The sequence below is a fragment of the Podarcis melisellensis genome (genome assembly GCF_964234715.1).
Source record: "Podarcis melisellensis genome assembly, chromosome: 11".
NCBI lineage: Eukaryota > Metazoa > Chordata > Lepidosauria > Squamata > Lacertidae > Podarcis > Podarcis melisellensis.
Window position 1 is genome coordinate 37,477,947 of NC_138543.1, and position 26,007 is coordinate 37,503,953.

Here is a 26,007-nt window from a genome sequence, read left to right on the forward strand (position 1 = left end):
GCCAGATAGACAATGCCGGGATAAGGCACCCGACCAAGAACTATTCTGGTACTGCCGGGCAAGTAGTATCTCATGTAAACTATGGGGGAAACACAAGAGAACTTAATGTTGAAGAGGCAGGTGCTATAGTTCATGGAGGGTAGTGGTAATTTCTTCCAGCTTCTGCCAATTCCCTATAAACTGCACATTCCTTACTCAGCTTGCTTTGATTTGGACTTATTGGGCTTTTCTAGTGTACAAATCCCATGTCAATACAACAAACCAAAACTCAGCAAAAGGACAGCAAACCCAAACAAGCAGACTTAGAAATACAATATGGATGGTCATCTATAACTTGTATAGGAAAACAACAAATCCACCGTTTAATTTCTAAAATGATTTTAAACAATTTATGAAGTTATTAAAAAAAAACTAGCATAGAAACATGAAAATGACTTTTCAAATCAATATTCCAAACAACCATGCTATGTGGTATTTTTCACACCTGATTTTGGAAGTGATAGCCATGTTAGTTTCCTTGTCTGGAGAGCACAGAGATGCTTCACGACTACTGTCGGTATTTAGAGAAACCGAGTCAGACATTCGAGAAGGAGAGGAACAATTGCTGTTATTCTGATTACTGTTGTGTGTGGGGTCATCCGACAATGAATCCACATCTTTGCTGTCATCTAAAAAGAGTTCAAGTTAGCTTAGTATAGGTATATAATTACCTTATGGTCCATTCAGTTTCATTTAATTTTCACAGGAAACCTACTGAATATATACAATCATAGAATTGTAGAGTCGGGAGGGACCCCAATCTAACTAGCAAACTGTTGTGAAACAGAATTTCAGATCTAAACAATTTCATTTTAACTTAGTATAGGCTAAAAGCAACAACATTTTGCCCACTACTGAAATTTGTTAACGCTGCCCGATCCAACTCCTCAAACATAGTCAAATTATGTTACATGCACCCTTACATTTCTGGTTGCATAATGAAGTGAAGTATACATATATTTCACAGCTTTTGTGTGATGTGCTTCAGATGGTCAAGTTACATGCATTTGGGATAGAAGCAATTACAAAAATTCTATGAAATTACTGTCAGCTCTTCATTAAACAATCCCCCACCCACTACATAAATTTTTCACAAATGTACTGGACATTATCATGAGCAAGATACATATTTCTATGCCTGTTATTCAAGCACAGCAACATCCATTATATTTAAGCAGAGGAAATATCGTCGAGTAAGATGTGTACTATGATCATAATTACTTATGTAATCATGCTCCAAGCAATAAGGCATGTGAAAATATGCTCCATTAACTTAAGCGCACATGTGCTAGTTTAAAGGATGAACTTTCTAAAAGATGCTTCCAGAAAACTTTCATACAGCTTTAATTTAGCTTAATTTTATAAACTTTAACAACTGAAAGATTGTTTAAGCTCACCTTTTTTGCTATTGCCAAGTGTTACCACCTTTGGTTGGTTAATAGAGGTTTCTATGAGAGGGGGTCTCATTTCTGCTATTTTCATTTCTTCGTCAGAGGACAGCTCTTCTGACTCCTGCCAAAGGAGAGGTGTGTGGTATAAATTTTCAGATGTTTGCCAAAATAAATAACTCCTTAGAGAAACCTAAGCATTTCTGCATGCATTGTTCATTTGCGCTGCTATCTCCATTTATTTTTATTTTTTTATTGTTACTGTAACTCTTCATATTGCATTGAGATTGCTCCTGAGAGGAGCAGCTCATTATGCAGCTGCAGTCAGAGGCTGGGCTTCAGAAGACAGCAATATACCCACCACTCACTCTGGAGCAAGACCCAGGCACCAAGAAGAAAGCACAAAGGAAACACTTAAACAACAACAATAACTACTACTACTAGTAGTAGTAGTAGTTATATGCTTCATTTGAAATACCGATAATATGTAAGCTTTGAAAGACCTGGGTGGGAAATTGAGTGGGGCACACAAAAGGAGAGTTTGTGCATTTCCAAGGCCTTGAAACAGGAGAACTAACATTTGAAGAAAGGTCCCCAGACCTATTTGGCAGGCTTAATCCAATCTGGAGGGGAAATTTGCTGTGCCTGTTTCTCAGGTGGGGGTGGGGGGAGTTACAGCTTTAAATAAAAATTCACAAGAGTGAATGGAGAAGGGGAGTCAAAAACTCATTTTTTTCCAAAACAAACCCACATCTTAGATCTCAAAATGAATCTGACAGCCTTTGAAGCACTTCAGGCCAAGGTAGGCTGTTTTCCAAAGCATCAAACTGGGCTTTGAACTGAATTTTGTGCTCAGGACCTACTACTAGCCTATAAACATACGGTATATATTTATACGCCACCCACTTACACTTATGAGTGATTGACAAGCTGTATAACAAATATAAAATCTCACAAAATTACAAAATCAAACACAATGTGTAGCAAAGTAAAATCATAACTATCAGACGTAGTAGCAACTCATATAATAAAGCAGAGCAAAACAGCACTGTTTTGTTTACTGATTATATTTATATCCTGCCTTGCAGCATGCAAGGTCCTCGCCTTCTCCCACGCCCTTTATCCTCAGAACAATCCTGTGAAATAGATTAGGCTGAGAGTGGCTGACACAGTAAACCTCACAAATGGATATTTTCCCCAGTCCTAGTCTGACATTCTACCAGAGCACCACATTTGTTGGGATCTCAAAAAAGTAACTCTGGTGCATATATTGAAATAAAAAAATGTGGAAAATATGCACACTTCATTTGAACAGAAATAATGAAAATGCAGTTTCAGAATCATTTAATGTAATTAGTTGTTCATTTATCTATTGTGTTCTGATTAAAACCTGCCTATTCAAAAAGTAATTTGCTGCTGGCAACTGTAACAGCATTTTAGCAAAACACTTCTGCACACATCTACTCAGAAGTAATCCCAGGTCATCGTGTACTAGACTGTAACTTAAGTGTTCTTGTGAGTTTGATTTATTTTTTAGGGGTAAATGAAAAATATTTTGCAATTTATATTCTCCTCATCATGTTTTGCTCAGCTTTGGGTGTTGCTTAGTTGGCAGAGAACATGCAAGGGAAACAATTAAACTACCTCAAGAGTATCCTCATGATTAGCAATTGGTATTTTGTTCTCAGAGGTTTCAACTTGAGTATTCATCTGCAAGTTTCCGGTGCTATTCTCAACTTCTGCTACATTAGGTTTTTGCACACAGTTTCCTATCACATTCTGCTCTTTGTTTTCCATTTTGCTCTTTGCTGGAGTAATTTCTGTAGTCTATGATAGATTTAAAGACATTAACAAGCATTCTATTCTGGAAATCAACGCTGGTATACTTATTACTTTCATTTATTTTTAAAAAATCTATACTGCTTTTCATTTGCATAAAGAAACATCAAAGCAGTTCACACAATAACAGAACATCCAATAACAATACTCATCAAGAAAATCAGTAAAATGGTGACAATGAGCAGTAATAATAATTAGGCAATTTAGTGCAGTATACTTATATATTGCTTCACACATCCAGAAGCAATTCACGATAACAAAATATGTAAGAAAATCTATAACAAATACAAAGCTAAGTGTTTGTCCAGAGAAAGTACCATCTAAAACAGAATAAAATGTCCACCCCATCCACAAAGGATGAATACCAATAGCCACCCAAACCCAGCCATTAGCGCTGTCCAAACTAAGGGTCAGAAAAGGCTTGGGTGAACCATCCCAAACACAACAACAGAGGCTTATGTGTATGTAAGAAAGGAAGTTTTATTCAAGGATTGTAAAGATTCAGATCGAGTAACAAGTAAAGATCACCAATGGTGACTAAGTGTTCAAGAATGCTATCAGGGTCTGAGACTGGATGAACCCTGCAACAAATGGGCACAACCCCCCTCCCCATCAGCTTTTAAAGGTGATACATAGCATGCTCACTTGTGAGACTGGTGCACTTGGAGTTTTGTGCTTTGCCTAATGGGGGTGTGAGTCTGCTGCCAACAGCAGAGGTGGCACCAAGTTCTCAGCTACAGAACAGAGGTACCCAGTCCAGCTGCCCAGCCTCTCCTTCTGGCTCGTCTATGTTCTTCCCCATTGCTAGGAAAGCTCTTTCTTCCATTGATGGAGGGGGCAGCAGAGAGAGCAAGTGGGACCGCCTCCCCTTCTCTGACCTCTAAAGACAAAGGATCATGTGTGCGGGGGTCTTGCCCCTCCCTGCTTGCAGTGTCCCCAGTACTCTCCTCCTCCTCCTCCAACTAATCTGAGCACAACTCCCACCTTGTACCACTTGGGATCATTGAGTTCATGACAGGAATCAACACATTTCTACAAGTGACAAACTACTATTTTGGCACTTTTATCTCGTAATAATCTTGATATAAATCAAATGGAGTTTTGACCTCACGCCATCTGTGAACCCTTTGATTTTCCTCTGCAAAGACCAACAAGAGGGAAGAAAGAAAGGTGCTGAAAGCAGATATGCCTACTTACCAGAATCAGAGAACATAGTAATTACTTAAACTATTTTCTAAATAGTGGCCAATACACACAAATCAATTACTCTCAGTCCATGTTAACATTTCCAGTCTATCAGAGCTGGATAATTACTTTGTGGAATGCCAAAGGTAAGGCTTTTTGTTTTTGTAAATGTTTATGATTATATATATATAAACATTTCCACAGTTCAAATTTTAGTATTTCATTAAAATGAACAAAATATGACAAAAAATAGAATTTTGAAACTAACCTTTACACCTGTATCTTTCATTGAAATTGGCTGACTTTCTGGCTTTGTTTCTTTACTAGCATCATCTGGGTTTTCTTCATCTTTCAGTCTGTGCACTATCGTTTGAACTGTTTTGACCATATTCTTCAGCTCATCAGGGTAAGGTGTTGGATACCTCTTCAAATTACCCTCCTAAGCAAGAAAATTTAGTTTTTAGAAGTCGCATCACAGTTGCAAAGTAACTCTGCACATTCTGACATCAGCTGTGGAACAGAAGAAACATTCCACTATAATCATAGGCCTGCTGCTGGCATTGAAGTGAATGGGGAATGCACATGTACAGCCCTCCTTACATTTCTCACATTTCTACTCAACTCTTTCTCTAGGGAACTCATTATTTTTGCAGGATCAGTCTCAGCTAGGCATTGGTCCAGTACCAGAAGCTGTAAAAGAAACCTGGACCATGCATGAAGCTACAGATCACACATCTTACACCTATAGACCATTACATTTATTTGCATTATTTATGCTTTAATCCCATCTTTAAAACTAATTGTTATTTTAAATTACATTTCTACTCCTCTTTTCTCTTCTAATAAACATTCTTAAAGTGACTAACAAAATCTTGCAAACACCAGAAAGAAAAACACTAATAATTCACTTCATTAAAACGACAAAACAAACAGAACAAAAAGCAGCAGGACTGAACATGACATGCACGAGGTTCTCAGAGAGTTTGTTATCCAAGCACTAACCAGGGCCAGGCCCACTCCATATCGGTGGCTGGCTGCATCATGTGCCTTCACAGCATAACCTCAAAGAGCTTCACGTTAAAGACTGTCTACATGCATTCTAAATGAAAGCTATGATCCTCTAGAATCTCACTGAAGCCTGAAGGTTGTGCAGAAGAAATTGTGAGAGAGTTGCCAGGAGGTTACCCAACTCAGCAGGAGATCCTATTAAAGGCAGAAAGTGTGAAACGTATGAAGGAAATCATGACAGAAGAAAGCAATTGCATACCCTGGGTGGTGCTTCTCTTTCATCTTTATCTTCATCACATTCAAAAGCAACCTGAGCTCGCTGTTTCCTCTGCTCCTCCCACAGTGAAGGGTTGAAACTTTCGTTATCAGATATAAACATAACTAAAGAAAAGAAAAAGGAAATTGATTCCTAAGCAAATAAGCTCCAAGGGATCTGGGACTTCAGGACCCTGATACAGGTGAGGGCCCAATAATTTAAAAGTTAGAAATAGTAAAATCAGTAATCCAATCTAAATAGATACTCCCTTTATCATCAAACTTTAAAAAAATATATGAAAAAATAAAATCAAATTCCTACCCTCTTCAGATCTTGGTTGCTGTGGGAACATATAATTAGTAAGCACTGTTTTCTGTGTTTCTGGGTCAACTTCTTTTTGAAGTGGAATGAGTGGTTTAGACTGAGAATACAAACAAAACAAGAATGCCATCAGGAATATATACACATTCTATACACGTGCATGCAGCAAAATCCTAGTTTCATTTTCATCAAGAATATATATTTGATATGAAATATTAAAACATAGCCGATATATTAAGTATGCTGAGTAATTTTATTAACCAAGTCCCAAGATAGAGAGTAGATGTTTTAAAAGAGTTTTGTACACACCCTTTTCATGATGTATAACCGTTTTGCAGAATGTCAATGATAATCCTTTAACAGCATGTGCCTGCACTTCAAGACAATAGGATCATTTGGCTCATCAGAACATTAGGTCCAATGTGATCACTTTGTCATAAATACCAAATTCAGAAGCCAAAAAATATATTTGAGTCCAAAAGGGATTTATGTATGTCACAGGGGCTAGTTTTAAAATTTGTTAAGATTGCAAGAAATATTAAAAAAAACTTCTAATCATGCTAAAAATAAGCAATGCTTACCTGATTATCTGATAGCCACATGGCAGTCAATTGCTGCAGCTTTGTAAAGGTATAGGGCAAATACTTCAGTCTGTGAAGAAAACATGTGATACAAAGATTATGCATAAAAACAAATTATTTGTCTAAGAACAGACCAAAATGAGGATATCATAAAGAATCACCAGCCCAGTGCCCATGAGTGACGTGGTTCCTGGAATAGGTACTAGCCCTCCAAGAAAGTAAGTTATGGGGCAAAAGGTGTAGGTACCTTCTAGTAATTTCTGTAAAATAAGAGCGCTGTGGCTACCATGTATATATATATTTGTATTGAGAAATGCTCCCGGTTGTTTATTAGACAGCAATAGCACCAGCATCAGTCAGAGTGTGCGCACACCTTTTATCGCCATACTCCATACTTTTATCTCCAAACACTTAGCTGTCTTCCTGTGGTAAGCATAAGGTTGTCAGAGATGGCTGCCTCTCCAATTTTGTTTTATGTCACACACCCCAGGGCAGCCATTTTGTGTTATGCCATACCCCCTCCAATGCAGCCATTTTGTGACTGGTGCCCCCCAACCTCTTTAATCAAAAAAGGCTGGTGACCCCTGGCAACTTCATGTTGAGTACCAGCACCTATTTTTCTAGGAAAAAAGCACCAGGAGGATGTGTGTGCATGGGCTTCCAGCTTATGCATTGCTGGAATGTAGCCTGCTGTGCAAAGGCAAGAGTCACATGTCACACCCATCGCTTCACCGAATTTCTTTCTCTGGCATGAAGCCTCTGGAAGACTGCCCATAAGGGAATAGGACTGTCAGGATGACAAAGGTTCCCCACCCTTGAAGACGAAAAACGTTATATGTTTTCACTTTTGGTTTTAAAACAGATGGACTTGTTTGCAGCATTGGATTTCTTTAATCAAAAGCTTTTCATTCAATAATATCCAGATCTAAACAAATAGTAACTTTTTGTCCAGTGTGATATTCTCATTCTCTCTCTCTCTCTCTCTCTCTCTCTCTCTCTCTCTCACACACACACACACACACACACACACACACACACACACAAACACACCCCACAAGCAACAACCTCATATCCACAGCAACCCAAGAATTAATCCCTACTATCTAACCAGTAGCTTTCTCTAATCAGATAACAATCCCTGCATAAATAATAGGGCAGCCTTTCCAAACCTGGTGACCTCTAGCACTACAAATCCCATAATCCCCGCCCATAGACCACACTGGATGGGGCTAATGGGAGTTGTAATCCAACAACATCTGGAAGGTACTAGAATCACTAACTAGTCTTATCCAGGGGGAGAGTGTTCCAAACTCCTGAACTTTCCCCCATCTTGCCAACACAACTGTGGCTTCGGTCAACTTCAGACACTATGCATTAGTCTCCTCTTGGCTCCATCCTACACAATCAATTGCAGTTTATGGGCTGGCAATGGACCGTATTATGCTTAAATTCTTATCCTCTCTCTTGCTAGTATCTCAGTTCCCAGACCTATCCAAGCTTTTCAGCCAGAACAACTGAATCTTTGTATACACACTTTCCCACAAAGTAAGCAACCACCAAATTAAGAGCCACGAGGGCAACAAATGCATTTTGATACAATTATGGTAATTTGATACCACGATTCATTACATTTATATTTCATCCCTCTCCAAGGATCTCAAATTGGTAAATGCACTTCCATCCCATTATTTTATCTTCACAACAAGCCATGGGGGGAAAGGAAGGCACTTAGGCTAAGAAACAGTGACTGACCTATGGTCATTGAGTGGCACTTCATTATTCATAATTGACACAAAAGAATGAAAATAACAAACCTATTGTCACTTAGATTGACGACTTTTAATTTCTGCATATCACCCATTTCCTCTGGGAGGAACTCCAGCTTATTAGAATGTAAGAACAGAACAGTTACATGTTTCCAGTTTCCAATCTGAAAAATAAATAAGTAAGTTTGATTACTCAGCAATCCAGAGTATTAGCTGCTGAATGTTTTAAGTCATGCATTTATCTATTATTTTTTAATAGGAAAATAAAAACTTGCTTGGATATATTTTCAAAGAGAAAAATTTCCACTAACTACGACCCACAATATTTTGGATATAAAGAGACAAGAAAGGTCAGAGTGGATTAGAGGAAACTAAGATAGCAATTTATTCGTTGCCTTTAAACTTGCACCAAAAGTACAGTATTTTTTCACAATGAGGTTATATGTACTTTTTTTCCCACCTAAAGAAGAGGTTCCAACCTTTCTGGGCCCATTTCAAATTATGTAACTGGCACCACCACAAATCTGTTCTTCCAGTTTATTTCTTGAGTACTGGGGAGGCAGGGGGAATATTCTCAGACCCCTAGACCCCAGAGAGAAGGAGAGAGGAAAAACAACCAAGGACACAAGACATTCCCTACCACTGAGGACGAGAAAACGACAGAAAAAACCCAGCCTCCCAAGGAGAACGGAGAACACCTAAAGCAAAAACAGATCCATATCCCACTCCAAGGGAGAGGGACAAAGAAGTGTACCAAACCACAAAAAGTAGGAAACACACACAGAGTTCATCTTCTTTTAATCTCTTCTCGTGTCCATCCTTCCTCTCCCATCCCTTTTTCCTTTCTATTTCAATACACTCTTATTTCCTCTGCAATACTGGTCTCAGTCTAGAAAACTATAGAGTTGAAAGAGGAAGTGGGAAGGGGCAAAACAACTCCTGCCTCCTCTCTCAACAGTAATTTCCAGGTAGAGATTTCTCCCTTCTCACTTATAAAGGGGTGGGGGTTTAACTCCTGGCCAGGGAGGCATAAGTGAGGGGAGTCCAGAGGCTTTCACAGGCATCAGTGCTCTAGCGGTCACTGCATTGGAGACCACAGACCTATAGAATGCAGGCCAGTTTGACTATTCTCGTGGCATCCAGCAACCATCCTCTAAGAATAGCTGTCAACTTTCAGATTTGAAAATAAGGGATCATCAGCCTCAAAAATAAAGGATCAGCAGCCTCACCTGTCCCAGGGACAGTCTACGGGATATCTAACAATCCGGGATAGCAGTGGGAAGCAGCGGGAAACGGCGCTGGAATAAGGGAATTTCACGCAAAAAAATGGAAGGTTGACAGCTATGCATCAAAGGCTGTAATTTGCTTGACTCTTTTAGGCTGTTATGAGCCCATGGATTTGATTTTCAGCATAGTAGCTATGTTAAGTCTATTGCTGCAGGAAGCTTGTGTCATTTATTGGTGAATAAGCAACAGGACGTAAGAGGAAGGAACAAAGTACACACTATATCTCCTGTACTGGAATGCTGCCATGCAAATTACTCATCGCCAACGCCTTTCAATGGCATGCAAATGCATAACAAACACAGCAATCATATTCATTCTTGGTATAGCTGAATGGAAGAATAAGCATCAGTTGTACAATTGAGGCACAAGTTAGTGCAGATCTAACTTATGACCCCTGTACATAATGTATTTCAGAAAACTGCATGACTCTTTGGTCTAGGAACTTTCTTCTCTTTAGTCCAATGCACATTGCCTAATGCCATTTTTTCTGTGCAATAACTTTTTGTCAGAAAGTAACAAGACAACTTGTGCCTACTAACAACTGTTCTGACATCCATTTGCATATTCAAGTTAAGGCAGGCTTCATTTAATGTCACCAAAGAACATTCAGCTACCCTCATCCTTAAAATTATTTATTTTTCATCTTTCTTTCAAGGAGCTCAAGGTGGGGCATAAATGGTTCTCCCTCTTTCTTTCTTTCTTTCTTTCTTTCTTTCTTTCTTTCTCTTTCTTTTAATTAAGAGTTTATTGGCATAAACACATACAGAATACAATAAAAATGATGGATATAGCGAATAAAAAAACCACAGATGCAGGGGAGATACAGATACATTTCTTGAATATACAGATCAATCACATGAAAGTTCATGCATGCACATTAAAAAGGAGGCAGGAAAATCCACCTGAAGCATGTGTAGAGGAGTAAGACTGATGGCTGCATCTGTTTTGCATGCACCATTATATCAGTTTTGAAGTTGGAATCACTTCACAGCTGAGGAAATACTGAGAGCTTGCATTCTCTGGTCAAAGCTTTTTCTCATCTCTGAACAGAATGTGCTTTAATAGCAAAATTGGCAGATGAGTGGCCTCTTCCTTTCAAGTCTACATCTTATTAATATCTTTAATTGCATGATTAAATGCATGATTGACTGACACTTCGGAAATTTATTCCGCCAACCAAACCTGCATCCAAAGATTTCAGCTAGTTTTAATCAACTTGAAATGTACAGAAATAAAAGCATGCAGATATACTCTTGCTTACAAATCTAAACATACGTCATATATTAAAAACCAGATTTTCATTAATAAGAACTTACCTCTGGTGGCAACTGTGTTAAAAAGTTATGATCTGCAGCAAAGGTCCTTGTATTAGAGAGCTGTCCAATAGATGAAGGCAACGCTTCAATCTCATTGAAGCTACAGTCCAGTTCTTCAACTGATGTTAAACTGAAATTCAATTAAATTTATTAAATTAAAAAGTCTTTTACATGACAGTGCCATTTTAAAATGAACAAAATAAAAATTAATATCCAGTTGTCATATAAATGCTAAGTAATAAGACCTAAATGTAGGGCTGAAGTTCGCCCCTTTTAAAAATATAGCCCAAAGCTCATTATTCCAAGCTACCTCTAGCCTTTCCAAAATACTCGGCTGGAGTATGATGTGCAGTAGGTAAGAGGATTGTAACCAAACAAGAAGTCATTAAGGAACAAAACTATAGAATATAAGCCCTTATTTATTCAGAAATACCTACCCTCCTATAGAGTCTGGCAGATACATTAGTTGATTTTCATCAATTTTAAGAATTGTTAATTTCTTCAGGGACCCTGTTGTAAAACATATATCATAATAAGATAGTGTTCATAGAAAACAGACATTCCTGCTTTGTACGAGGGGACACATGGACAAAGGTCTGAAAGTGATGTTTCACTCTACCTGTCCCACCCAAGTCTATGTCGCGAAAAAACAAACAAAAGAAATATACTGTAATTTTCTGTCTATAAGATGCACCCTGCATAAGGAGCACCCTGTTTTGGGGGACTCCAATTTAAGAAAATGGGGGGAGATGGCCCCCATGTATAGGATGCCCCCCAACCCTGGACATTATTTTTTAGGGGGAAAAACTATTCTTATACATGGAAAAATACGGTATTTCTCCCACGACTGGGAGTATCAGTGGCTAATGTCTAACACATGCTGCACTTCATACTAGTGGAACAGGGCCTGCAAAAAGGCTGGCAAGTGGCTCCCCTGATTTCCTTCTGCAATGTGAAGACCAAGGCCTTTCAAAGAAAAGCAATTACCAATTTCTAGGGAAATCTTCCACTTCTCTAATCTTAAATTGGGGCACTTTAGCACAGCAGCTATTAAGCCTGTGTGGCAAGATCATTTTAGTCCTGAAGATCAACACTGCACAGCAAAAATACTAGCTGACGGGGTTGCATGAATGTAAGGCAGATATTGCAACTGAACTTCCTTTTAACTTCCCTGCTCTCTGCAGCCCCTAAAATGTCTCTCCAGGTGGGTAGGGGGTAGAAGGCTCCTGAATAGTTTGGGCTGCATTGTTGAGGACTGCAGGAAGGAATCACCTGAATTTGAGTGGAAGAACCTTACTTGACTGGACCTAGATATGCAAACACAATTTGTGCAAGATGAAAAAGCTGTTTTAGTTTTTACTTTTGGCCTACATACAGCATGCCACAACTGTTATTTTGGTTTCTGAAATATAGTAATAGTTAACTTTGGACAATACAAACCAATAGACTCTGGTAGTTGCTGAAGTGAATTACTAGATAACAGCAGGTCTTGTAAACTTTCACATCCTGAAACACCCTCTTCAAGAGTTTCAATGTTGTTTTTGGAAACATCCAAGTAGGTCAAGTGCTTCAAACTGCCCATAAACTGAAAATATAAAAGTATGGGCAAAGTAAAAAGATTCTGTGTTAAAATATATTCTATTCTGCAGATATTAAAAAATAGCTATTTGCTAAGATCTATGAGGCCTGTAACATCAGCATTCTAGTAACCAGCTAGCATGCACATTTCAATAGCTGCTTATACAAGATCCAAATCTTAAGCATAGCGTCCAGCTGTAGATATTTCATTCTAAGAGGCTGCTGTAAAGTTCCACTGATGCAGATGAGCCTATTCTAATACAAAGTGAAGGTTATGCCTCTAAAGAAGATTGTCACAATGTCATATTCAGTTTCACAATTTTTATTCGACCATACATATTTTGGGTGGAACACATAAAACATTCACCTGCATTTTTCAGAATGTTAAACAATTGAAGAAGCAGGTTCACATTTCTACCAACTGTTTTATGAACATTTACATTCTTGAGTATAAAAAAGTGACCAGAAATACTTCAGACTATTCCAAGTAATCAAGAGTGAAGGCACACTGATACATGAAGCTACACTTTCTAATGGATGTCATTTAAGCACACTATTGTCATAAGTTGCACTAAATACGTAAAATACAAGGCATATTGGGTGTGGATGATTGGTTTAGCTAAAGTTGTCAAATCAAAGCAGAACAAGGTTTTGCTGACACGAATGCGCTTCCCATCCCCTGGCATTATTTCAAACAAGGGTGTTCAGGAAAAGCAACAACCTTGAAAGTATGAGGCTTATGGAGAGGCTTGAAATAATGGACATATAGGTACAGCTTTTAATCTGTCTTTTGCGCACTCTATGGCCTAAGATGAAATGTTTATGAGACCTTTAAACATACACACGCAAGCACAGCCATTTAAAGGAATAAATATACATACCCCTGGAATAAGAGTTAGTCTGTTACCATCCATCCAGAATTCTTTTAACCCACTTAATTGTTCAAGTACTTCAGGCTGTTAAAAACAAGATAGATGAAAAAATTAGATTGTATTATAGATATACATTTATTACTGACAATGCACTGAGTGAATCTAACTGTGTCCATATACCAGTGGAAGGATCAATGTTAGGAACAGAATCTGGTTGGTTGGAAGTTGATTTGTGGGAGAATGTGGGGTGGAGGGGGCAGCTGCAGATGGGAGGGGAGGATGGGGAAATTGATTTGATCAAAATTGGATGCTGCCCTTTGTATTTCTCCAGAATGGTTTGTTTTCTTTTATATAGCATTCTATTACACACTGATGCCCTACTTAGGTTTTTCCTACAAGCTTTAAATATATACAGTATTTTGTCAGATGTTATAGTCACAATATTTGAGTGAAAAGCCAGCTATAAATTTCAGAATGAATTTCACTGCACAGGCACATGCAGAATCAACTAGAAAAAAATGTTTTCATAGTTGCATAAATTATAAGCACTTATTATAACATATAACCTTAGAAGCTAATATGTGGTCAAATGAGAATAATGCTTGCTTGTAGTTTAAATACATATGAAAATACTTTCGTCTGTCACAGATATACCATACTAACAGGAAATGAAAGCTACACAAATCAGTTAACTTTAAAAATAGTTTCCCTTAAAAATTAGGATACAGGCAACAGTTTCTCTGTAAGACAGCATTAAGCTGATTTTTCTATTTGACATTGATTAAAAATAGATTTACAGATAAGAGGTTTTAGGAAAGCTGCGTTACTTAGCTAGAACTCACCACTTCTGTGAATTCATTACTTCCCAAGTCCAGTCTCTCCAGCTGAGTCAGTCTGTTCATGGTTCTGCAAAGAGAAAGGATTAATAAGGAATTAGGTTTAAGAAAAATACCAGTTACATCAAATCTTCTTGTGTTTTTACTAATGCATCTTTTTAATCAGCATCAGATAGCCTGGCAGTTCTATAAAAGCACTCATACTTGATAGGGTCAGATTTTTATAAAATGTCATATAATCCTATAGCTAAAAGCAAAGCAAAAACTGTAGTTCAATGTTATCCAGTTTAATTAAAAACACATTTCTCTCTTAGCTCATTGAGAAAGCAATGACTTCTTCCCAATTCTATCAAATCATGCAACATCATCACTATGTGGCAATGAATGCCAAAGATAAATTATGCCGTTGTACGCCCACTTGTCTTTAAAGCTGCTGTGTATTAATAAAGATCCCACTGTTTACCCATCTCCATTGTGAAGGGAAAACATGTGATCCTAATCGCTTTCATCTTACTTAGAGAGTTTCCAGTCCATTAACACTGCAATCCTATACACACATGAGAGTAAATGCCACTAAAATCAATGAGGCTTACTTTTGAGCTCGCATGCGTAAGGTTGCATTAAGAAAAGTCACCGTCTTGTTCTATGACTTCAAGTATCCAGTGAGGGGCAGTGCACGGGCATAGCAAGGGGGGCAGCTCCCCCCCATCAAGTAAAATAATATACTTAACTAACTGACCAATCACATCGGCTACACCCATGGGACAGTGTGAAATGCTTTCTAAAAATCCTAATATACTAGTGGCCTATCGAATAGATCACACGCCCGTGCTCTAACAAATTAAGCCCATTGCTATTAGAAAGTGACAGTGAACTACTTGTGTCACACACATGCATCCCACAAAAAAGTCATCAGCAAGAGTTTGTCCCCTACTATAAGAAAAAAAGCCAGTTACATTTAAGCTGTTTTAATTAACTAATAAACCAATTATTTCACAGCATAATTTGCTGCTCTTTGCAGAAGCAGCAGCTAGATTCCACAATCAGGAAACTAAGGAATGCCATAAAGTATCAAAATACAAAAAAAAAAAAACAAAACATTTTCTAATTCAGGCACAAGCTAACTTAAAAATGGGCAGAATTCAATCACTTTCATTTTCTTTAGACGGGATACATTCAAGTCAGCATGTCCTATACAAGCTGAGAACAAGCTCAAAGACAATGGCTTAGACCTAGATTTGTTTTTCCTTTTGAGGTCCAAGTGACAGAAAGGGAGGGGGGAGCAAGTTTGACTGGTTTCTTCTTTCTTCTGAAGTCCCAGCAGTCTGCTAGAAGCATGTTGTAAACAGCTTTATGTAATTTATTGTCAAATAAATAGAATAAATAAAGTACACAAGCTTCTACATTTCGCACAGAACACGGTCATTCTTTTCCCTCATTATCCATTTCATTATCAAAATCAGTGCTTTTCCCCCCAGGGGATACTCAAGGGTACGCAGTACTGACACCTCTTTTTTGTTGTTGTTAAAAAAAGCGTGGCACTTACTGTAACAACTTCTTGGTACAGTAAGTACCAGCACCTATTTTTCTAGAAAAAAGCACTGACCAAAACTTAACATCACAAATGGTTTCCCTCAGGCAGTGGCAGACATACATTTCTGGGACCCTGAAGCTTCAACTGTTATGGGGGGCCCTTTGCAACCAGCAACAATCTGTGCTACTGACTCTCAAACAGTGGGACTATTGAAATATATACAGCAGAAAATTAATCAATCAGAGATGTATAACTCAAATTGAGTCAACTAGACCCAATTTTTTTAAAAGCAAGGTGGATTAGCTTCTGGGGCCAACCCAGGATTAGGGACCCTGAAACTTAATCTTAATTAATTTCATAGTAGATCTACCCCTGCCTTCAGGAGGTGGTGGAGTCTCCTTCCTTTGAAGTTTTTAAGGAGAGGTTGGATGGCCATCTGCCCTGTATACTTTAGGTGGGATTCCTGCATTGCAGGGGGTTGGACTAGACCCTCAGGCTCCCTCCCAATTCTACACTTCTCTGATTCTAAGCAGGAATGCTATAACCCCATGGTAAAAAAACTATCCAAACACAAATGTTAACTTATTAAAGAACAAAGGAATTAAATGTTAGTTAGCTTTTTCTAATGTCACCACATTCGTTCCTCAAAACGTATTTATCTTGTGTGCATTCCCTCTTTAGCCGTTTTATTTACAAAGACTACATTTTGTTTTAAAAGGTACCCTTAGGTTATGTCTTTCCAATCGCCGCATAAATATAGCCAAGTGAAACTAATAGAACAAGAGAGCACCAAGAGGATAAGAGTTCAATGGAGCAATGCTTTCTAGCCAGCTCTCCGCTGAAGTGTGAGCATTAAGTCTCATATTTCATCTACTGGTTCATTTGTCTGGCGCTAGAATCTCCCTTCTTTTGTTTTCATAGCCCATTTCACAGAACCCTTCCTTATGTACTAGATATCCTTTAATAAAGTTCATCATACATATCAGGTAAGGATGGGCACACAATTTCCTGTTTGGGACCAGCAGTACTTTCCAACTTCTTCCCTCTTTGCTGCCAACCCCAAAAGAAGAGGCAGCCCCCAAAATGGGGGAAAGAGGCAGGCAGGCAGGCAAAGAGGAGGCTGCTCACAATGCATCACCCACCTCTCAGCACAAAGGCTTCTCTCCCCAGTCAGTGCCCAACACTACTGTTAAGGTATAAATGAGGGAGAAAGGAATGCCAGCAAGGCATCTTGGCCGGCCACCTCCTACTGTGCCCATTGGCAATCGTCAGCAAAAATAGCTCCTGAGAAGGGATCAAGGGAATTGTCAATTTTTGTGCTGAATGTCTTCCTTAAGAAGCAAGAGGAATTAACAAGAAGAATTAAAAAAGAGAGCGAAAGCACCATACCATTATGAAAGGAAAACAAAAACACATTTAAGTTGCTGTATCATTATTATTACGGGGGGGGGGGATAATCTGCGTAAATATTTTTAGAATCATACTGTTTCACTACAAAAAAAGCTCTTTTCTTTCAACTCTAAATCCGTCATTCAATTTCATGTGATGTAGATATGCATACACATGGAATGATTTTAGATCCAAAATCTAATAATGGCTTCCTCAAGTATTACATTTTCCTACATAGAGATCCTCAGGCAATTCAGCCCAGGAACTGTCTTACTGGCAGTAAAAACCATTCACAACGAACTTCAAAAATTACAGCTGTACACACTTTATTGATCTCCCTACACGAAACTGTAACATATTTAGCAACCCACAGGACGTACACAGAGAAGTTGTTTATATGCAATTGTCATCTTATAGATAATTATTTGGACAGGAGTCCAAATACATTTGTAAAAATAAAAAGAACAAAGACGGTAAATAATAGGTAATAGGTAATAGATAGGTAAAGTAAAGCTAAAGGACCCCTGGACAGTTAAGTCCAGTCAAAGGCAACTATGGGGTGTGGCGCTCATCTTGCTTTTCAGGTCAAAGAAGCTGGCATTTGTCCACAGACAGCTTTCCAGGTCATCTGGCCAGCATGACTAGACTGCTACTGGCGCTTGGAGGACCATGACGAGTGGCAGAGCACACAGAAACACCATTTTACTTCCCACCGCAGTGGTACTTGTTTATCTACTTGCACTGGTGTGCTTTCGAACTGCTAGGTTGGCAGAAGCTGGGACAGAGCAACGGGAGCTCATCCCGTCACAGGAATTTGAATTGCCGACCTTCTGATCAGCATGCCCAAGAGGCTCAGGGGTTTAAAACCTTGCATCCCCTGTGCGATTTCTGTTCTCATCCTGAAGCAAAGTTCTTAACCCAAGGTACTATTTCTGTGTTAGCGGAGTCTGTAAGCTGAAGCGTCTGTAACCTGAGGTACCACTGTATTATAATCTCAATACATCTTCAAACATATTATTCACACCAAAATAAACATAAATATCACTATATACTTACTTTGGCAACATTTTTAACTGGTTTTCTCTGAGCTCCAAAATCTGGAGTTTAGTTAATCTGTAAAATAAACACTCAAGATTACCATTTAAGCAGCAAAGTATGCATATCTGAAATAAAATAAAGCTTGTTTATACAGCCAGTACAAGAATTCAGATATTGGGCAAATTTAATTTGCAAATAAAAGCTGGGTTCAAATACAGGCTGCACACATCTTTAATATCTAGATATTTTGCTTGCTTCAGAGAATTGTGATTCTTAGATCTAACGTGGGCAGAGGAAGGAATCATTCAAATGCAAGTAATAGCAAGGCTATACAAAATAATTACTTATTTTGGAATACTTTTGACAACCGTCTCTAGCAGAGACAAGCAGGAGATTCCAATTATCCCAAACAATTTTTGGTATTGTTTAATTATACTGTAAGAAAATTTCTTCCACTAAGCAATATAAATCTGCAACCACTTCACATCTGGCAAAACTTCCAAACATTATTATTTCCTGTCCAACAAGTGAATTTTGATCTTAATTTTCTCTTAAACTTTGTTCAAGTTACATGTCTCTTATCAGTCTCTGGATTTATTTATTTTTGGGGTGTTGTCAGTTTTCTAAAATTTATGGCTCTCCTTCTATAAATGTGATGACCTAGACTGAACTCCATGCTGCAGCTGAGTCATAATTGGTGTCAAATAGGGCTTGGTTTTGTATATACCGTATACAAGAAAAAAAATATTCTCTCCCTCTTTGCGCAGCACCTCTCCAGCAATGCGGCAGGAGAAATGGAAGGGGCTCTGTTTCTCCTCACGCTTTGCTGAAGGGGCGCTGCGCAGAGAGGGAAAGCTGCGCAGCGCCTCTCCAGCGAAGCAAAGTCAGAAGAGCAAGAGGGATCACTGCTTTCACGATCCCTCTTACTGTTCTGGCTTCTGGAATAGCTGCGCAGCCTGCATTCGCTCCATAAGAAGAACACACATTTCCCCTTACTTTTTAGGAGGGAAAAGGTACGTCTTATAGAGCGAAAAATACGGTAATGTCCATACAGCAAATCAATGTATTTGTCTTTTTCGCAACAATGTTTAGATGGCAATTCAACTCTATATACCAGCCATTTTTATCATTGTACTGTTGTTTTTACCTTGCAAAATGCATTGTTTTATTGTGTACTAGTTTGCACGTATTAGAAAACGATGTGGATGTTCCTCCTGACTTAGCCATCTACATCATGCTTCCCCAACCTCGCCCCTCCAGATGTTTTTGGCCTACAACTCCCATGATCCCTAGCTAGCAGGACCAGTGGCCAGGGATGATGGAATTGTCGTCTCAAAACATCTGGAGGGCCGAGGTTGGGGAAGCCTGATCTACATGAACTCCATGAAAGCTAACATAATGCTGTGATTGAAATACTGTAACTAGACAGCCTATTCTATCCTTTTAAATGAAAGGAGAATTGAAAGCTGCAAGGATTCCCAGTTCCCAGCAGCAAGAACAGGTGGCTAAGGGCACAGAAAGAGAGTTCATCCCAATACCACTCTGATGCCATTTTGCAGTCAATGTTTCATGAATGTTGCACAGCTTGCACAGAAGTGGTCTTGGAGAGTGCAACTTTGCTGTTTTCTTTTTTCAAACCTTTTGACTAGAGTCCCTCCCCCTACATTTTTATTAAAACAAAGATGACAGCAGAGCTACATAATATTTTAATCAGGGATAGCCTCCATGGAGCCCCCTCCAGCTGTTGCTGGACTACAATTCCCATCAGCCCAAGCCAATATGGCCAATGATTGAAGAACATGGGAGCTGATGAATTCTTTCAATTTCCATTCTACTAAGACTAATTCCATCAAACAGTGGGACTTTAAACCAATTATTCTAGCTCATCATATCCATTCTGAAAGTACTACTACATAACTCTGTTCGAAAGGTAGGGTTTGGAATTTACATCTTGCCTCTTAACCAACAACGTGCCTTCTTCTGATCAATGCAACACACTATGTTCTACACAGTTAAAAACAAGGTATTGATTTTCAAAAACCCATTTTCAAACTTACCTGCCAAAATTGGCTGGTAAGAACTCAAGAAAAGCATCATTCAGATATAGCTGTGTTAGATTTAACAACTGTGAAAATCCATCTGGAAGCCTAGACAAATTTAAAGACATAAAAATTAGCAAACACAAGATCATACGCCTCATTTCAAAACATACTTTGTGTTCACTACTCACTGCTCAACGGACATGCTATAATTTAAACAACAAAACAACTTACTTTGAAATGGGGTTTACGCTGGCCTCAACAATTGCCAAAACTTTACAGTTTTTGATATTTTCTGGAAACTCCTGTATGCCTGTAAAAGTAGACAGCACAAATGCACATAAGAAAAAACCTGCAATAACCAAAATAATGGCAACTTAATTTTCTGAGATTATGCTGCTACTTTGCACAACTACATGACTTCTGTTTCACAGCCAATAGAGTTTCAGAGCTTCTGCTCAAGCTCTGGAGTAATGTGCTCTAATTATTACAGTCGTACCTCCGCTTATGCATCCCTCTGGGTACGTAAACTTCGGGATGCGAACGCAACAAACCCAGAAGTATTTTACTGGGTTTCGCCAAGTGCGCATGCGCATAAGTGTTCTACGCGCCAAACGCATGCGCCCAAGCGGTCCTCTGGTTGCGAATTCCTCGGGATGTGGTCAGACCTCCTCCGGAATGGATCCCGTTCGCAACTGGAGGTACCACTGTATTGTGAAAAGCACAGCAGCTTGCATGGACCTCATGTATTTAAGTGAATTTTCAAAAGCATCTGAATCAAGGTCTTCACTAGCTTTAATTAGGGATGCCTGCATGCTGCTGTTCCTTGGAACTATAGAAAAGTAACAGAATGTGGTTTTAGTGGTCTTGGTTTTCATCTTTAAAAATCAGCCTTCTGACAAATTGTAAATTAGACTTGAAAGTGAGCAGTAATGCCTGGTAAAATCTCAGAAGCCAGAGTTGCTACTGGATAAAATTTCTGGTTGTCAAATAGCAAAGCTTCAACCCTTTGTAGAGCGCTCTTCCCTTCCTCGTGACTAACAGAAGCAAAATTATACAAAAAAATGACATCATAACTAAGTTAAATAATGCAAATTTCATTGGTTTCTACAACTTGTGCAGGTTGTAGAATTCGTATTTTCTTGTTACTTAGATGCTATACTATCCTAAGGTTGACCTCAGTGGGATATGGCTGATGCCTAGAGATACCAGTTGCAGTTGCATTATACATTGAATTCAGTTGTCTGACATTTCGTTTATGAATTATTAATTGTACATCTGTAGGAATGGCTTTTTGTTTTTAAGAGTTTGTGTTTTATCTTGTTATCTTGTTGTACACTGCTTTTATGGCCTCAGGCTGTGAAGTAGTTTATACATTTGTAGAATACGTACATACATAAAGCAGAAAGGAAAAGGAGTTTAATGAGCACAGGAACACAGTGTCAGACATAATCTCCGAGGCACCATTAGACTGCTTATGTATTATTGGAGCCAATGATAATTAATAAAGAAACCAATCCTTCTTGTGATGTTTTAAAATACTGTAAGCATTTAGCATGTTAATCAGAGATAATGAAATGAAGCAGTTATTCAAGGGGAAATGATTTAGGAGGTAGACATACTACTTTGGCCCTTAAAAATCTAATGAGAACTGACTAAAGGGCAACAATAGTACAAATCTGAATGCCACGGTGCTCAGCTTGAGAGAAACTATTATTTTTTCATCACACCACAAAACATTCATTTAAACAAAGTGCATAATGGATAGCTACCTGCACACTAAAAATGGAAATATGTTCAAGAAATTATATTTCTTAAGTTCCCAAGTTAATAAAGCTCCAACAAAAATTTGGAGTTTTCATGTATTGGCTTAGCATGAAGCTTTAAAAGAAGACTATTCATGAATACATCCATCTTGCAATGTTTGGACATCTTTGACGCACAACCATAGCACCTTCTGAATCTAAAGTTCTTCTTAGCATATTATTTATGATGTTTCCATACTACTTCCACATATCTATGGTGTACGTGTTATTAAATTACATCACTGCCATTCCTGATGCTAGACAAGCTATCCAATACGTGTCCAGCATTGAATTTATGAATGCCCACAGGAGAGGGAGGGAAGTAATCAGAAACATTTTCCTGCCCCATACAGTTTAATGAGCCAAAGCAGACTGGACATGGGAGATCCACAATTGGATTTATTCAAGTATTTTTGTCTAAAAGAGCCAGAAGGTGGTAGAACTGTACCGGGTGGAACCTTTGCCCCATGAAGTATAGGTGAACCTCTCTTATTTAAAGGTTTTCACTGCTGTCTCCACCTGTGTTGTATTTAAATGACTATATTGTAGGCCTGTATGTGTACATAATGTATATATTGCAGCACAATTAAAAGGAACAAGGCACTCTTAAAGACATGAGAAATAAGCCAAAGCCATGAAATGTGGCATGGGAATTTTCCATTGTGTTCTATGGACAATGGTCTGCACATTCCCAGGAATTCTCTACTGCATATTACCAAAATCTCCATGCACACATTCATGTTGTAAATAACTTTATGTTGTGGCCCAGCACACATAAACTTAATCATGGCTGATTTTTTTGCTACAAATCCAAAATCTACAGTATGGTTCTATTTTTACCAGAACCAACCAAAATGTCTAAGAGTCATAAGCAGGCTTTGAGTCCTCCATCTTATCAGCCTGTTCATAAAACTCTCTGTGTGAGAGAGAGACATGATGCATTCCTGAAAATCCACAGTGGATAAGGTGGGATAGCAGGAGGAGTTTCTCAGGTGTAAAAAGAACTGCCTCACTCAATGCTGGGTAGGTTTTCTAGATGACCCCATAGCTACAGGGACAAAAAGGCAAATATCCCATTTTGGAAATATTCTACAGGTTACTTGGATTGTCAGACTCCAGCACAAAGTCCTTGTAAGACAGAGAACAGAGAAACAAAGTAGCCTTTGTATTATCAAAGCTGGATATTAATTGTAGGTGGTGTTCTAGGCATGCGATCTTTTGAAAGGCACTTTTATGGAATATTTTATTGCTTCAATCTCATTTTTAACATTTAGGATAGCATGAATTTGGGTCTAAATGCTCTTGCAGTAGATTGCCATGGTACTATCCCAAGGCCACTTTATAGCTTAACTCCAAATTATATGCCCATGACCTACTGTACTATAATAAGCAAACTTTTATCTATGTTACAGAGAAAATGTGTCACTGATGCCCATGATACATATGAGATGGGAAGAAGTGAAGGTTATACAGCTGTGAGATAATCTGTGCAATTTCCTCTAAGTCTTCTACATGACATGGCTGCAAGCTGTCTCCAGTTTCTCTCCATTCATTTGCCTAGTAAAGCTATCTAAGTGAAAATTCAAAAGTGGCAGCAGGCCAGAGCTACAATCCTGGTGGTCTGTCTTTCTCATTCAATGCTCTACAGAGAAGTGGTAGGGTGTGCAACTGTGCTCTCCTATAACACTCAATAAGTTTCTTATAAATTTAGGAAAGTCAGATATGGCAAAAATTACAGCACATACCAAAATAATTAAGGCAGTATAACAATAATTCCTACCCAATTCCCAAGGCAGTCTGAAGATCCTAACCCCATAAAGGAGGGAATACATTGTGTAAAGTTGCAGACATTACACACTGCAAATTTCAAGTCTCAAAACAGTATTAAAACACATTAAATGATGCCAAATCTCAGCTGGTAGCTTTTTATTACAAACAGGAACGCACAGGAATCATCTTGGCTGTGAGTCCTGGAAGACCTGCTCCCTGCCTTGCTGGCCATTTCCCACCTGGCCTGGGAGGACGAGTCCTTATTGACTCCAGCTGCAAAAGCAGAGGCTGCTGAACAGACTCTTGGGCTGTGGTATCGTTTAGGGGCGTTGTTGTGGGTTTTTTGTTGCTGTTTATATCACACACAGAGAGAGATTTTATTATGATTTATGTGGAAATTGTTTCAATTTGGTTGTATAATTTTTAATGTTTTATATTTATTGTTTATAACCGACTTTGCTATGTTTGTAATCATGTAAATCTTTTCATGTTGTAAGTTGCCATGAGCATGGCTTTAACTATGGAAAGGCAGCATACAAATAAAATGATGATGATAACAGCATAAATCTTGGTTATACTTATTTGGTAATGGGGCATACAGTGGTACCTCGGGTTAAGTACTTAATTCGTTCCGGAGGTCTGTTCTTAACCTGAAACTGTACTTAACCTGAAGCACCACTTTAGCTAATGGGGCCTCCCGCTGCTGCTGCACAGCCGGAGCACAATTTCTGTTCTCATCCTGAAGCAAAGTTCTTAACCTGAAACACTATTTCTGGGTTTGCGGAGTCTCTAACCTGAAGCGTATGTAACCTGAAGCGAATGTAACCTGAGGTACCACTGTATTTTGGAATGAGGTTTGCCAGATACCTAAAGTTTTCAGGCATTAAACTGAAACACTCAATATCAAATATAAAAGGGAAGATAAGAGAACCCATACAAGTCTCTGTGAGCTCTCAATAGCTTTTATAAACCTGCATACTTAACACTTTAAATTTAGACCATACATTCATTTGTAGAATAATGGGAATTGCAATGGCAACCAAGAAGAGACCAAGAAAATTAGGTGCTTCCTGCATCCTATTCACTTCATGTTTACATGTTCATTTAATCTGCTGGCTTGAAGATCTGGGGTTTTAATATTGAGGGCTCTTGGACTTTTATGTGATTTCTGCACTAGGTTAAATAACGTGTTGGTCAGCTTATTTAGTAATTGATCTTTGTGGGGTTTTTTTGAAATTTTAAATTTAATGTTTTAAACTGTGCTTACTGAAGTTGTGTTTTATATCTATGGTAAGCAGTTTTGAGAGGAAGAGCAAGGAGGATCAGCTGAAGCAACCTAAACAAGATAGTGCCTACTCAGCTATCCTATACCCCTTCCGGCAAATAATTCCTCCTGTCCAAGTGAGTGTGCAAATGTGGAGTAGGTTCTCTCCTTATCACTAATTGGCAGGGGAGCAAAACCACTGAGAGTCAAAAGAGTAGCATTCTTAGCACTCTCCAGCCTTTACTGCAAATGGAAGGAAGCTTATCCCAATCTTCAATATTATTACAGTATCAAGCTGCAAGCATCCAATTTACACAAGGTTAATCATTAAGATTGTAACAGGTGCGCTGATCCTCAGAGGAGCAATATAGAAGGAAACGACAAGTAGAATGTGAGCAATTTAAACCAGGTATGTACGTTTTCCAAAAAAACCTGACATCCAAAGTTAGTTTCAAATCTGTGCTGTATCTTCCCTGCGGCACTCTCAGGTACATAGTTGTCTGATACAACCTTCATACCATCTGCATGGATAATTTCTCCCATTCACTTTCTGAAGGGTGCGGAGCGGAGACTGTTTTAACTACCTCTGAGCTTGAAACACAAGCAGCTTGCTAAACTTACATTTCAAAAAGGCCCCTCACTGTGACATGTAAAAAATTATAAGCTTAAGATATGCAAATACATTTAAACAGGCGAAATCCACTTCCTATATCCTCAAGACTGATACAGTACTGTGACCATTTGCTTTTCTTTTATACAGCTTTCAATATGTGTGTGAATAGCAATGTCATGACTTAACCATCTTTTCCATAGGTCATCTTTTCTTAAAGATACCTTCTGCTTATAGTCACCCAGCTTAAACAGCAGCTGCTCAGACATGCCATGTACAGCCTCAG

General features: G+C 38.6%; 1 protein-coding gene across 3 annotated transcripts in view; it reads right to left on the reverse strand.

Moving 5' to 3' along the window:
- The window catches only part of ERBIN (erbb2 interacting protein), an 84,086-nt gene that overhangs the window by 20,897 nt on the left and 37,182 nt on the right, over window positions 1–26,007 (reverse strand). For 2 of the 3 annotated variants that reach the window (XM_081929340.1, XM_081929341.1), the window contains exons 5-20: window positions 20,507–20,585; window positions 20,291–20,380; window positions 18,252–18,308; window positions 14,279–14,342; window positions 13,446–13,520; window positions 12,427–12,571; window positions 11,424–11,496; window positions 10,987–11,116; window positions 8,432–8,547; window positions 6,618–6,687; window positions 6,037–6,136; window positions 5,719–5,840; window positions 4,720–4,890; window positions 3,072–3,254; window positions 1,437–1,551; window positions 485–668 (exon numbers count right to left, since the gene is read on the reverse strand). In XM_081929340.1, the coding sequence (XP_081785466.1) occupies window positions 485–668; window positions 1,437–1,551; window positions 3,072–3,254; window positions 4,720–4,890; window positions 5,719–5,840; window positions 6,037–6,136; window positions 6,618–6,687; window positions 8,432–8,547; window positions 10,987–11,116; window positions 11,424–11,496; window positions 12,427–12,571; window positions 13,446–13,520; window positions 14,279–14,342; window positions 18,252–18,308; window positions 20,291–20,380; window positions 20,507–20,585 (1,774 nt within the window). The remainder of the gene's footprint in view (window positions 1–484; window positions 669–1,436; window positions 1,552–3,071; window positions 3,255–4,719; window positions 4,891–5,718; window positions 5,841–6,036; window positions 6,137–6,617; window positions 6,688–8,431; window positions 8,548–10,986; window positions 11,117–11,423; window positions 11,497–12,426; window positions 12,572–13,445; window positions 13,521–14,278; window positions 14,343–18,251; window positions 18,309–20,290; window positions 20,381–20,506; window positions 20,586–26,007) is intronic. The other variant, XM_081929342.1, reaches the window with a different exon arrangement.